This window comes from Leptodactylus fuscus, chromosome 8, assembly GCF_031893055.1.
Source record: "Leptodactylus fuscus isolate aLepFus1 chromosome 8, aLepFus1.hap2, whole genome shotgun sequence".
Lineage (NCBI taxonomy): Eukaryota > Metazoa > Chordata > Amphibia > Anura > Leptodactylidae > Leptodactylus > Leptodactylus fuscus.
The window spans coordinates 15,514,880-15,529,848 of NC_134272.1; the positions used below are offsets into that span (position 1 = coordinate 15,514,880).

Sequence of the window (14,969 nt, forward strand, 5' to 3'; positions counted from 1 at the left end):
CTATCCCCTCTGCCTATCCCCTCTGTATACCCCTGTGCTGTATATACTCTATCCCCTCTGCCTATCCTCTCTGTATACCCTCTGTCTATCCCCTCTGTATACCCCTGTGCTGTATATCCCCTCTGTATACCCCTGTGCTGTATATACTCTATCCCCTCTGTATACCCCTGTGCTGTATATACTCTATCCCCTCTGTATACCCCCTCTGTATATACTCTATCCCCTCTGTCTATCCTCTCTGTATACCCCTGTGCTGTATATACTCTATCCCCTCTGTATACCCCTGTGCTCCGCGCTGTGTCTTCCCTCTCTCTGGCAGTTCCAGCTGCAGCCTGCAGGGACAGTATGACGCGGCAGGGGGCGTGTCGGTGCCGTCTATATAAGCGGCTGCAGGCTGCCTTGTCCCCAGTGCGCTCCGCCCAGTCCTCCGCTATCCTTATGCTGCTCAGCGCCGTCGCTCCGCGCACAGTCAGAGGAAAACTGACAGCAATGATCAAGAAGATGTGTCCTACCGAGAGCGAGCTCAACATCCCGGCCAAGAACTGCTACCGCATGGTCATCCTGGGCTCCTCCAAGGTGGGCAAGACCTCCATCGTGTCCCGCTTCCTGAGCGGCCGCTTCGAGGAGCAATACACCCCGACCATCGAGGACTTCCACCGCAAGTTCTACAGCATCAGGGGGGAGGTGTACCAGCTGGACATCCTGGACACCTCCGGGAACCATCCCTTCCCCGCCATGAGGAGACTCTCCATCCTGACCGGTGAGTACGGACTACAAGTCCCAGCAGGGTTGCATGTTGTTGGGGGAGTTGCATTAGTTTTAAAACCTGCAAGTGATGAGGAACTACAAGTGCCAGCAATTCCAATCTTGGAGATTTCTTACCAAAGCTACAAGTCTCAGCCCTAGTCCCTTATTGTATTACTTTGTATGTCTGCAAGTGATGGGGGAACTACAACTCCCAGCAGCTCCTTTCTTGTAGCCCTATTGTATTACTTTGTACATCTGCTAGTACTTGGGATTACATCTCCCATTAGTAATGATCTTGCAGTTTGTTAAAGTTGTGGAGTCTTAGAAGTTGCACTTGATGTCTTCAGGATTAGTAGATAAGGGCTAGGGCTGTAGTGGGACTACAAGTACCAGACAGATTAGTCCTGGTCTCTTCTCATTGTCTGAGTCGTGAGTCTTTGACATGGAGTTGTCAAGTATTAAGTCTTAAGGGGTGGGGGAGGGAAGGATCACCCTCAGCATCCTCTCCAGTCACTAACCCGTCCTTCTCCTTCTCTCCTCCAGGTGATGTGTTCATCTTGGTCTTCAGCCTTGACAACCGAGACTCCTTCGAGGAGGTCCAACGCTTGAAGCAACAGATCATCGAGACAAAGTCCTGTCTGAAGAACAAGACTAAGGAGAACATTGACGTGCCCCTGGTCATTTGTGGCAACAAGGGCGACCGCGACTTCTACCGCGAGGTCCAAGCCCATGAGATCGAGCAGCTGGTCGGAGAGGACAATAATTGCTCTTACTTTGAGGTCTCGGCCAAGAAGAACTCCCAGCTGGACGAGATGTTCCAGGCGCTCTTCACCATGGCCAAGCTGCCTAGCGAGATGAGCCCCGACCTCCACCGCAAGGTGTCCGTCCAGTACTGCGAGATCCTGCACAAAAAGTCCATCAAAGGCAAGAAAGTGAAGGAAGACGGCGACGCCTATGGCATCATAGCTCCATTTGCCCGTAGACCAAGCATCCATAGTGACTTAATGTATATCAGAGAGAAGGCCATCGGAGGTGGCCAGAGTAAGGACAAGGAGCGCTGCGTCATCAGCTAGGACCCACCCAGCCACGAGCCGAGACGGCTTTATAAATATATACATAGAGAAACAAAAGATCTGGGCATTTTCGTCACGAAGCCGAGCCGCAGAGGCATGTCTGTAGAGGGGAAACCGTTTTGCCCCCACGTGCCTTCTGGTCGGACCATCAAGGTTGACGCGTAGAAAGTGGTGGCCAGCCTTGTGTGAAGAAGTGGCGGTGACAGGTGTATATTGGACTTGGCGGACGTGGGAGTTGTAGTTCTCCGTCCGCCCGACTCCCCTCCTGTGCGGGTTACACTCTGGACTTCTATGGTGTATGTTGGGGGGAGATGATGGGTACCAGCGGACTGTGCAGTGCAAGGACTCTTAGTAACTGTTTACACGGTGCTGCGGCGCCGCTCTGGAGTATTGGACATTGATCTGAACAAATCCTCAGTCACAGATTTCATTGTCTCGTCTTATGTGTTTTTTTTACATAATAAACAAAATTAAAATTTATCTTTGTGTCTTGTTCTAGTATCATAGATGGGGCAGAACTAGAAGTCCCAGCGAGCCTTCACCTATAGGGATTATTCTCTATGCAGTGAGATAAAGCCGCACATGGTGCTGAATACACAGACAATGTGTATCCTACATAGTCCGGGCCAAGAGGTGGTGAAGCAGCTGCCACCAAACACTGCCTTAGTGCGAGCGTCCTGCCTGAACACTGGAGCAGCGCCACCTGCTGCCCATATAGGGAACTAACAATTAGAGAATGCAGCTGAGGTTACACTGCTGGGAGTTGTAGTGGAAGAACCTGCCGAGAGTAATGATCTCGATTCTTAGTATCAGTCACGACTCGAATCTGGGCAGGGGGTACAAGTGATTGTATTCTTAGGATCGTCCCCTTAACAACTCCTTAAGTTTTACCAATATAGCTAATTTATGATACAGTTAAAGGGCCGGTAACACAATGACACCTCATATCCTCCCACGTGTGATATATAGGCCCCTGGGGTGGGTGACAGAAGGTAGTGATCATGGGGGCGGTAGGAGATCTGACACTTATCCCAAACACTAGTCAGCTCCAGTCTGAAGTGGCTGATAACAGGGAACAATACAGGATATACACAGTAACTGGGGAGATGGGGTGTGGAGTCGGGGCCAGGGGCTACTCGCAGGGGGCAGAGGTAACAATCACTACTGGGCCCTGGAGCCTCAGGGGGCCCATAGACCTTTCTGGAACAGAACACCAGTATTATTGATATGATAAGTTGGGGTCCCATTACCTATTTTGCACTGGAGTCCATCAGCTTCACGTTACACCCCCATTAGGTTCAGTTCACACTGTGTATTTTGCCTACCAAGTAAGCAAGTTATGGGGGGCTGGAGACCCCCACAAGGTGACCGTCAAAGTCTTCAGATCAGGTGTCAGCTGTTAACTACAAGTCCCAGCATGCATCCTTCCCAAAATGCAAGGTTTACAATAGCCCTAATATTGAGGCTTCCTGACCCCTGGTCTCCCCATATTGAAGAGCCACAGCCCCCAGTATGCCCTGACTGCTGGGAGTTGTAGTTCTGCAGCAGTTACAGCGGAGATGATGAGCTTAGATATAAGACACATGATCTGCCCGGCCATGGTTACACCCATTCATGCCCGGGGGGTGGGGGGCCCGCCCTGCTAGATCCCTGTTATTACTAGTAATCTAGTAAAGCCACAGCCCACTCCCATTTTTATATAGAGATGGGGCTGATGTCACGGAGGAATGACAGGCCGTCTCCATAAGCCAGTATCAGAGTCACTCCACAACACCCCGACCCCTGGGTGGCAGACCCCTGAATGGGAGGGGGAAGTGCCTAGTGATATGTAGGGGAGGGGGCAATCATGTTCAGAAGCATGGGAAAGCTGGGTGGCAGCCATATAGAATCTTGTATTCTGCAATTTATTACATGAGATACAGTAGATCCTCCTGCAGCTACATAGGTCATGGAGCGCCCTCTAGAGGCAAAATCCAAAAACATGCTGCATTGTAAACATAACTTTAGGAAACAAGTGATGTAACACAAAAAGTGGTGAAGGCAGGCGAGCGGGCGATGTCAGACATTTACCTGAAAGAGGTGAAAAGGAGCAGCAAAGACTTCAAAGCGAATACGTCAGTGACCCCCTTATCTCCCCCCTAGTCACATCGGACCCCCAGAACAGCAGACCATACACTGACTAACATCTCCAGCACTTCCTATGGAGCTCCGCATTAGTCACCTGGCCCGACAATGGCACACTCCGGCGCGGAGGGCGATGACACGGGGAGCGATACTTCCTGGCCGCGCACACCTTCTTCCGAGGATTTATTCTCAAGCCACGTCAATGACATTCAATTAAGGCTTCATTAACGTAAGTGCTGATGTCATCAGAGACGGGTAAGGCCGGCATCACCGAGGACAACCGAGAAGAATCTGCCAGTCCTATTATCAGTGATAATTACAGTCCCTGGCGCCCGGGCACAGCGGGAGCCGCCATGATGTGGGGCACTGGTTGGGCACTGCCACATTAGGGACAGATAAAGCCGGGAGAGACGACAGATGGAACCGATTATTTAGAGGGGATGTCCAGTTTAGAAAACCCCATTTAAGTCAGGGATCCATGTGGCAAAAATTGCGGTTTGCCCATGGTGTAAAAACAGACACACTGCGATTTCCAAAACCATTGCGGTTCTCGATATCACAGTATGTCATTATACCTACGGAAACGCCAGCGGATTTCCTGTAGGTATAACTGAAGCAGAAAGTCCGGAGGAACAACCACGTTGCAGTTTTTCCTGCAGCACTATTTTCCTGTGGGACGCCACGTAGGGCCTAAGCCTAAAAGGGGTTATCCAAGACCCCATGCACGTCTGATACTAATGATTTATCCATAGGATGTTAGATGGGGGTCCGACGTCCAGACTGTGCACTGTGCAACTTATCTGGCTGCTGGAAACTGAAGCGAGACAAGAAGCTGCTCTGCATTATCAGGTGCTCTACACCGGCCACCACATTACAGTGCACAGAGTAGGAAATAGCGCTATGCACAGTAGTGGTGATAATGAGGTACTGCAGCTCACTTTAATAGGACTTAAGCTGCTTCCGATCCCTGGTCCCATCTCACGGCTTCTGGCACCAGAGGTAGCAAGATCAGGTGATTGGTGCAGGGCCAGGGGGGGGTCACACCGACACTAATCTGATACCGAAGAGCACGTGGGGTCCTTGATAATCCCTTTAATAGATGACAGGGATCTGTTCAGGATCCTCATCTCTTGGCCAGAGCAGAGGAACTTTTCTCCTGGGAACCTGTCCTGTATTCTGTACTACAAGGTAACCCAAGGATTTGAATGGACACTATGTAATACCTTATTTCTTCAGTGGTGGCGCTGCAGAGAATCTGAGCACTTACTGCCAGGCCTCCCCTCAGTTTACAGCTGATTTGGAGATGGGGATGGGGGGAACACCCTGATCAGCTTATTGTTTTTTTCAAAGCAGAGAACCCCTTTAAGAACTATAAAATGTTCACCTCTTATGCTTGAACCTGGTGGAGGTCTGGCAGGAGAGGAGTTTCCCTTTATAACCATGAATATTAATAAGTGGTCACCGGCATCAGATAAAGACCTCCAGAGCAAGAGAAATCCCACTGTGGTGGCCACGGACATCACCATAGAGCAGGGGGGGGGGGGGGGGGTTCAGCAATCTTTGGCACTCCAGATGTTGTGAAACTACAACTCCCAGCAAGCTCAATGCACGTCTTTGGAAAGTCCAAGAAGAACAAAGCAAGCGTGCATGCTGGTAGTTGTAGTTTCTGCAGGTAGAGCGCCACAGGTTGCTGACCCCTACCATAGTGTGTGCAGCCTAGAGCCCCCTGTGCCATGGGGTAGCTGTACTATGGTCAGGGGTTCAGGCTGTAAATCCTGGACGTTGCTGATAACATGCACATCTTTATTGTCAGGGGGACACAGTTATTGGACCCCCACTCACAACGAATAGAGATGAGCGAGTACTGTTCGGATCAGCTGATCCGAACAGCACGCTGGCATAGAAATGAATGGACGTAGCCGGCACACAGGGGGTTAAGCGGCCGGTCACCGTCAAAGCGGAAGTACCAGGTGCTTCCATTCATTTCTATGGAGCGTGCTGTTCGGATCGGCTGATCCGAACAGTACTCGCTCATCTCTAATAATGAAGTGTTTCGTCTTCACATGTGTCCTATGTCACCTGCAAAATTGGAGTCTGGAGGAGGTGAAAATCCGACACAGAGAGGGGCGCCTACAAGTCACGGTACGTGGTCTGTAGACCTATGTAAATGGGGTATAGGGAGCAGACTGACAACATGGCGGTATCCACAGCACCTCAGGAGGAGTCAGGGGTGCAGTACACGGTCCTTCTGATGCCTTGTTCATATCTACGCCTGGTGCTGAGCGAGTGAGAAACCCCAGATGAAAATGTCTGGCAACCCCAACATTATCATCAGCAGTGTCAGGGGAAAATAACAGGCCCCATTATACTCATTGGGGCCCCTCGGGATCCATTGTTGTCAGTCAGACAGTTTTTCCATTCTTCTGTTCCTGCAATGGACCAGAAGAATGGACAGAAGGACGCAGATGTGAACGCACCCCAAGCCCATCACCCGCTTTCATTTGTATGTATAGACTTTGTTGCAGCACAGGCCCCTTGTATTCATGAGGGTGTCTAGAATAGTGGCGGTACCTCTAAAGAAATGAAAACAAACCCTTGCAGCTCTTGACACCGGCACGGCCCCGCCACGCCCAGATGACACCCATTCATTACCTAAATCACATGGTGTTAGTCATAGTACGACAGGACAACTTTACAGAATCTTCTCCTCGTGTATTTCCAAACTTAACATACAAAAAACGTGTCAAGCACACCGGGCGATATCTGATCCATAGCAGAGTGTCCCAGCATACTGGATCAGACGAATATCTGCCCCCACAATGTCCCAGCATCCCGGATTAGGCGAATATCTGCCCCCCCAGTGTCCCAGCATCCCGGATTAGGCGAATATTTACCCCCACACCAGATGAGTTGGATATCTCCCCATAGTAGAGCATTGCAACATACTGGACCAGAGAAAATATCTGCCCCCATAGTGTCCCAGTACACTGGATTAGGCTGATATCTGACCCATAGTAGAGTGTCCCTGTATACTGGATTAGGCTGATATCTGCCCCCGGAGTGTCCTAGTATACCGAACCAGGCAGATATCTGCCCCCATATCAGAGTGTCCCACATGTCTGTAATGCCTTTGGTACATTGATCCACCAGTGATGTGGTTGTGTGGCCCCATGTATGTACATGCGAGGCCCCGCCAGCAGTCCTCCAGTGCACCCCTCGTACCACCTCTAGTCTTTGGGGATCTCGAACATGCAGAGGCTCTTGTACTTCTGCAGCAGCTCGTTCTTGGTCTGGACCTGCGCCCGCAGGTTCTGGAGGTGCTGCTGCTGTTGCTCAGGGCTCATGTCCGCGCCGGGCATGTTGCTGATCTGCTTCCTCATCGCCTGGAACTTGGACTTCAGCTCGTTCAGCTCCTGGTAAACGTCTTGGCTGTCCTTGTCCATACTATGAAGAGAGGAGAAGCATTAGACACTCGTCCACACAATCACACGATCCTATCCTCCAGTCACATCTAGAGCTGCAGTTATAATCCTGCTGGGATAAATGAGCCCTGTGCTGACTTATACCCGTCTTTCACATCTTAGCGGAGACTTCACTCATGTAATATGAACATCATAGAGAACCTGGGCTCTATCAGGAAACCAGAACTGTCCATGCAGCTCTTGAAGTGACTCGAGCATGACCCAACTCAATACTAGGACAAGGGTGAGCAGCCCAAGACACTACAACTCCCAGCAAGGCCCCACTCACTTCTATGGAACAGACGAGTAAGTATGTATGCTGGGGGTTGTAGTTTTGCAACAGCTAGAGTGCTAAAGGCCGCTCATCCTACAGTAGGGATCAGTATCGTAAACCGCAGATTTATGTACCGCAACGTCTAGCGCAGGGGCATAGGGGGCGGAGCATGACAGTGACTCAAAGCCACACCCCCTGCCTGCACTACACATAGCACAGTAGCAATACCGGTTTATGAAACCGTTTAGCACTGCGCTTCTGATCTGGTTATCCTCTAGTCCCATCCAGAGCTGCATTTATAATCCTGACTGACAAGTAGAAGTAAGATAAGAGTTACCAATATCAAAAAAAGAAAAATAAGATAAGAGTTAAAAAAAGAAACAAATGACAACCTCCCGTCTTCTGCTCAGGTCACAATCCAGGCTAGTTATATATAGCCCGCTCTGCGTCAGCGCCCTCCACTTACAGTCGTAGCATTACATTGCCAGAACTTAGATGTATCTGGTATAAATGACACCGAAGCCCCGGCGTGCCTAAAGTGTAAACAAGCGAACGGTTTATTGGGGCAAGGCAGGGCTATAGATTAGCGGCGGTGCCTGTCCGGTTGTGTAAACACGCTTGTTGTTGTAGTGACACTTGTATCCCAGGATGTAGATAGCGATCTGCCACCAGATGGGAGCTATAGTCTTTCATATGCATTCTGCGGAGGTCTACGCACTGACGGCCGCTCCCCGCATAGCTCCATATTTATATCACTCCGGTCACCTGTGCCGCTCCCAGCAAACAACGTGCCGCTGCGACACTACAGGGATACACACGAGATAATAAACAGGGCTGTCCAGCTCTACGTCTGGCATTGGGAATCTATGGGGGTGAGGGTCAATTTTGCTCTGTTTTTCCAAAAACCTTGTCACTGTTGTAAAAAATTTTCAGCGGACACTGTAATCCCTCGTTCCCCCTGCGGAGGCGCTGCAGGGAAATGGAACACTTGTTACAAGGCTCCCTCATAGATGACAAATGGTCAATGCTGGTTTGGACTGTAAACAAAAAGGGGCATCCTGAGGCAGGGCGACTGGTGCATGGTTTTGACACCCCGGCCCCTGCAAATTGGCACCTCATCTGTGCCAGGGTACCGTAACAGAGCTGTAATGTAAAGGGAATCCATCCTGAAGAAGAATGTATGTAATGAGGGGGTGACGGGGACATATGATGTATGGGTGACCTAAACGGCCATCATTAACCTGCAAGGTAACGCCCAAAAGAATGTATACAGGACCGTATGATGTCGACACTGCGGCACCGTCTCATTAGTCACTGATGCAGAGAGCTTAAAGGGATAGTCCAGGGGGATGTGGATGAAAATGTCTGCAACTCCCTAATACTATTTGTCTCAAGATCTCTGCTTGCCGTCAATGACTAGGAACGTGCAGTCAGTCAGATGAGAGAACGTATAGATGATACAACCTCGATCAGTGGGGGTCTCACCATTTGGACCTTCCAGCAGTTATATTGTAACCGATCTAGCAATTATCGCCATTCTAATACGATTCTGGTTGAGATACCCCTCAAACAAGATTCTTTCCATTCACAGACATCAAGCAGAAGAAACATGGCTTGACGTTATCATCCAACTCTGCAAAGACACTGAATGTCACATACTGTACATTAAATTCTCCTCTCCTTTTTCTGCCTGCGTGTCAGTCATTACTGAAATTACAGCATTTTATTCATTACAGTGAAAAGTTAGGAGGCACAAAGTGATTGATACCTGAGCGGCGGGGGATCCTATTGGAATAGGCAGAGGACTATAAAAGGGGAATGTGCGTTACATCCAGACTAATCTGTACCGTAAGCTATGGAGGCTTCTTGGACTCTACCAGATACATAGAGTTTGCATCTTATATACACCCAAGGTTAGCAGTTGGGGCTTAACATGCTTGGTATCTTATCACGTATAGGGGGGAGGCTCCTGCTGCAGCAAGCTACCTCCTAGTCATAGACAGCAGCACTGGCAGGGAGCGTAGACATAAGACACATCTCAAGGGGGACATTTACAAGATATTTCTCTCTATTTTCACGAAGAGTAAAGCAAAATGAGACGTTTCCAAGGCAAAGCAGAATTTTCGCTTCATTTGGCCTAATATTTTGTGTGACTGGAATAGCGGATTGATCCGAACCTGCGCAGGTAATGTACCGATCAATACTTATCAGCCCGCTCTGTGCGATGGATGGACGTGACTCACCGGAGGCGGCAGCTTAGGTCAGAGATCACATTTATACAGGATGGAGACGGACGAGGATTATCAGGATTATTCCGGTACGTGATACTTGAAGTAAATAAGGAAACGGCGCAAACCAATGACAGGGCAGCTTTTATTTTTAGTAAACAGATTATGAGATGTAAACTGAGGTTTGATTGGTTGCTAAAGCCCACCCGCCTGACCAGCAACCAATCACTGAACAGCCGTCACATTAAAGAAAATTTCTGAGGAATTTCAAAGCAACAACCAATCAGCATGCAGCTTTCATCCTGCCAACACCGTTTAAGACACGAAAGCTGAGCTCTGATTGGTTGCTATAAGCAACGGACTTGCAGGTTTCAATGAGCAGTGACTGATTGTGCAGAACAACCAATCGTAGCGCAGCTTCCAAGCTAACCAAGCAGTTCAAAAAATGAAAGCAGAGCTCCGATTGGTTAAATAAGGCCTAATATTCAGTCATGTGTAATATGGCGTTCAAGTCACCCCAAAGTTATCCATTTGGTCAACCGTACGGTTCTGTCACATGGCGATCAATATAAGTGCTCACCCACTAAGTGCGTCATAGCTAAGCGACGTAAATCACCACAGAATTTTTCCTTAGTTGCAATAGCAACCAAGACACCGGAGCGGACCCTTTAACCAGCCCCTCTGATAAACAAATGTACTCACTGCCCAGTCCAACAATGGTTAGGGTGTGGCTAATGGGTATTGGGTATGGCTATTTCTAGGTGGCTTTATAAAGGTCAATAATATCCCATCACGAGCCTTCAGGTTCACGGCTACATAAACAGGGCTCTGGTGTAGAAAGATTAATTCATTCATGGCGGATTCTCAGTAATCATTTAATATGCAGGCGGTGGCGGCGGCCGGGTCTAGGGTAATATTACCTCAGACGCAGCCCGAGATCATGGACACGTGTTATGTTATTATGTAATTGGGACATAATGCAGGCGACGTTCAGTACAGAACAACACTGAGTGTTCATGTCGCAACGTACAGGGTGCGTGCCCGTGCAATACCGGACAGGGGAGAACTAGGAATACAGGTCCCTGTCACTTTAAATCCCCTGTAAATAAGCAGCCAGGAGTCGGCCTCTTTTATGAGGTACTTACATGTTCTAGCCGTTAAATTTTAGTCCGTTCTAACTCAGGAAAAGCTGGGTGGAGGCTAATACGAGCTCCGAAAAGGTCACCCAGTGTTTTTGAGGTCCTGAACAGCAAATCTGCCTAGTTATAGCCACACAGTAGTCTAATTCTATAGCTGTATCTGAACAGCAGCTTAGGCTCTGGGATTACGTTCCCACGTGGAAACCCAATGGACCCCATTGGTGTCTATGGGGTCTGTGGGTTTCCACAGGTAACAACTTTTTAAGCGGATTGGGTTTTCGGTCCCCAAGCTGGCCCAAAGAATGGAAACCCAAGTGCAGATGTGAACCTAGAGTCACTGCGCCAGCTGAGGACAAAAAAAAAAAAAAAAGATGGCGGTATTGGGCAGATGCCTTGATGTGGATGTGTTTGGCCCCTACTAGCACCAGCGGGATGTGGGTCGCTGGAGGATGAAAAGACTTGTGTTGAAACCACTGGAGCCAGCACATGCCTCCCCATCAAGTGCATTCTCCTCCGGTCCATGTGCCAACCAGAGTAGGGGGCGCTATAGATTTTATAGGCGATTATAATGAATTAACAACCCTGACCAGCCTAATAGAGCGACGGACGAGAACTTCTTCGTTCATCAGATGATCGCCTACTTTCAGAAAAGCAAAAAAATAAAAATCAATGGGGGTCTGGCACAGAGGGGTGACAACATGGCATGCAAATAGTGCAATGCCCGATCCGCGAATCACCCGCCAAATTGTGCGAATGTGGACCAAGCAGAGGGGGTACGCCTTGACCCAACTGACTTATTATATCGCACAACAGTTTTCTGGTGTTAGGCTGGGCTTTGGCTCTCCATCATTCAGGTTCACATGGTGACCATAAAGATAGAGAGTCTAGTCACTTAAAAAGTGGGCACCATAGACTATAATTGGGTACGGCAGGTATCCGACGGTTTTGTACTGATTTTAGGCAGAACCCTACGCACAAGTGAACCTAGCCCAAGTAAGAACGGAAATCTATGCCAGATCCTACTTGCTGGAGATTCCATTCCGGCCATATATTGCGACAGGCAGAGGATACAGAGCCTATGACCCATTGTCCGCAGATAGCGCATCGCCCTGTGTAATAAGACTGTGCCGCCAGCCCACAAGGAAAGCATTCGCCAGAGAAACCATCACTTTACTCCTTGTTCACACCTGGGCCTGTCCATTCTATGACGGACCCCACTGACTATCATGTTTGTTCTTTATAAATGACATTGCTGTTGGGTTTGCAGGAGTTTTTGTCCCAGCGATCTCTCCATTGCAGCGGTCAGCGCAGCCTTAGCGATCTTTCCTCCTCCAGGTCCTCGCCATCGTCCTACATAACCGTGTGGTACAGAGCCAGCGCCGATTGCCAGGTTTCTACAAACATTCATGAGGCTGAGGTCAAACGTTGCAGATTTTGCTGCAATTTTTTAAGAATGTAGCTTGAAAAGAAATAGGAACTATAAAGGAAGTTCTTATACGTGATCTGACGCTGCAGAACGTGTAGCTCCTGCTGGGATCTCTAGTACTAAACCATGGCTATAGCATGCAGTGTTACCAAAGGGACCCAGCACGTGACTATAATGTATACACACAATCACATGGCTATTATAGAACTATATACATAGAAACACATTGCTACACTGTACTAAGCGCATGCGTACTAGCACCTGTCACTACTAAGCGCGCATGCGCACATCCTCCGGCGCCGTGCACAGCCTCGTAGTTACCATTTGATAATGTCGTGCACCAGCGGTAAGAAGGTGTAATCTTCCTCCTCCTCTGTAGTTTCCTCCTCCTCCTCTTCTTCCTCCTCGGGCTCCTCGCCTGTTCTCGGTTGGTTTCCAACGGACATCTTTATCGGCTTCAACCCCGAGAACCGAAGTGCCGTGTCAATGTCCCCGCGACGCTCACACTCTCCGTGATGACGTTAAATGTGCGCGCCGGCCTCCTGTGTGACGTCACTAGTGCGGGACGGTCGTGTTTTCACTTTGTTTCTTGTGTTTCCCTGTAGAGTAGTCACTGACTAGAGAGCAGCTGCTCTTGGCTATAGATAGGAAGGAGCTGGCTACAGTAATAGCAGTCAGGGTGTATTTTATTTGACCAAAATGGGCAATAAGGTTAACCCTTTATGACAACACTAGTTTTGTGCTTTGACCATAATCCCTTCCAAGAGCTGTGACATTGTTATTCTACGATATACAGGGTCAGAATTGTATTTTTCTGCAGGACAAGCTCATACCCATAGTACTGAAGGTGCCTGGACTGTCCTGATTCAGTAATAAGTCCAGAGGCTCAAAGAGGCCCGTTTAAGGAGTTAGGGTTTACAGCAACTAGAAGGGGCAGGACTTACCTCAAAACCTTTTTTGGCTTACAGTGGGTTCACACCTGCGCCCGGTCTCTGCTTTGCAGGTTTCCGTCTTCTGCCCAAGAAACTGGACAGGAGATGGAAAACCGGCGGTCAGTTTTGAAACCCATTCACTTGCAGACACTCACAGGCGGACACTGACTGCCGGTTCCCATCTCCTGTCCAGGTTCTCCGGCAGAAGACGGAAACCCACAAAGCGGAGACTGGGCACAGGTGTGAACCCGCCCATAGTTGTGGCAGTCCAGAGAAGGAGGGGTGTTTGAGGGGAGATGTGTACATTTTAGTGGTATCATTGTGGGTCAGACCCAGTTCACATCTGTATTCGGGCCATTCCATTCCCCTATCCGTAAGCAGCACTTTTCTCTCCACGTTTTTCATGTGGAAACCACACGGACCCCATTATAGTCTATGGGGTCTGCGGGTTTCCTTAGGTTAATGCTTTTTTATACGGATAGGCTTCTGTTCAGATGGTCCCCAAGTAGACTCCCTGAACGGAAACCCATGTGCAGATATGAACCGGTCCTTACACTCTGCTTTTTGATCACTTTTATTCCATTGTAGAAAACAGTATTTCTGCTCAGGGGATTTTCTTTATTCTTTACAATAGTTTTTGCTCTGTGAATAACTGCTGTGATATTTTAACACTTCGGACATGGCAATGCCAAGCGTCTTTATTTTTTAATGATGTTTTATATGTTAAATATGAAAATGCAGTGTTTAGAATTTTTGATCATTTTAACAATTTTAGATTTATCTTTTTCCAATGTGTCGATATTGCTGATACAGCACACCAATATTTTAGCATAGAAACCAACTTTTGTTTAAAAAATATTGTGACATTTAAAGGGATCCTATCAGTCAGACAACATTTTTTTAAGTACCACGTTGGAATAGCCTTAAGAAAGGCTATACTTCTCCTACCTTTTGTTGTCTTCTCCGCGCCGCCATTCGCCTACAATCCCAGTTCTTGTCAGTATGTAAATTAGCTCTCTCGACGCACTGGGGGCGTCCCCAATGCTGTGAAAGAACTCTCTCCAACGCCACCTCTTCTTCTTCAGCAGTGTCATCTTCAGCCTCTTCTTCCGGCGGTGGCTGCCTGCTTATGCCCATAGGCAATACTATGCAAGCGGCCATTTTCTTAGGGCCTGTGGGCATGCGCAGTCTGCTCTGCCCAAGTCCTAGAAGTAAGAAGACACCGCCAGAAGAAGAGAATGAAGAGGTCGTTCCTGATGAAGATGGAGGCGGCGCTGGAGAGAGTTCTCTCCATGCATTGGGGCCTCCCCCAGTGCTGTGAGAGAGCTAATTTACATACCGACAAGAACCAGGATTGTAGGCGAACGGCGGCACAGAGAAAACAATGAAAGGTAGGAGAAAAATAGCCTTTCTTAAGGCTATTCCGACTTGGTACTTAGAAAAAATGTCGTCTGAATGATAGGATCCCTTTTCCAATATACTTTCTTTATCAATTCCTCAGGGTTTTCTAGATTTCTGCTTGTTGTCATTCATTCTGCTTATTTCTAGAACCTCCCCTTTAAAGC

At 48.6% G+C, this 14,969-nt stretch overlaps 2 protein-coding genes across 2 annotated transcripts; one reads left to right on the forward strand and one right to left on the reverse strand.

Annotated features, from left to right (window-relative positions):
- The first annotated feature begins 418 nt into the window (after positions 1–418).
- Positions 419–2,294, forward strand: RASD1 (ras related dexamethasone induced 1). The gene is made up of 2 exons (XM_075286099.1): positions 419–760; positions 1,291–2,294. Exons 1-2 carry the CDS (start codon positions 439–441, stop codon positions 1,818–1,820), a joined length of 852 nt encoding a protein of 283 aa, XP_075142200.1. The 5' UTR covers positions 419–438; the 3' UTR covers positions 1,821–2,294.
- A 4,347-nt stretch (positions 2,295–6,641) lies between these two features.
- MED9 (mediator complex subunit 9) lies at positions 6,642–12,981 on the reverse strand. The gene is made up of 2 exons (XM_075285822.1): positions 12,794–12,981; positions 6,642–7,388 (listed from the first exon to the last, which is right to left on the reverse strand). Exons 1-2 carry the CDS (start codon positions 12,916–12,918, stop codon positions 7,172–7,174), a joined length of 342 nt encoding a protein of 113 aa, XP_075141923.1. The 5' UTR covers positions 12,919–12,981; the 3' UTR covers positions 6,642–7,171.
- Positions 12,982–14,969: the final 1,988 nt, after the last annotated feature.

Coding starts and splice junctions, on each gene's coding strand:
- MED9 (XM_075285822.1), bottom strand. CDS start 12,918: ATGTCCGTTGGAAACCAACCGAGAACAGGCGAGGAGCCCGAGGAGGAA. Junction 7,389..12,793: donor GTGCACGACATTATCAAATG/GTAACTACGAGG, acceptor CTCTCTTCATAG/TATGGACAAGGACAGCCAAG.
- RASD1 (XM_075286099.1), top strand. CDS start 439: ATGCTGCTCAGCGCCGTCGCTCCGCGCACAGTCAGAGGAAAACTGACA. Junction 761..1,290: donor GAGACTCTCCATCCTGACCG/GTGAGTACGGAC, acceptor TCTCTCCTCCAG/GTGATGTGTTCATCTTGGTC.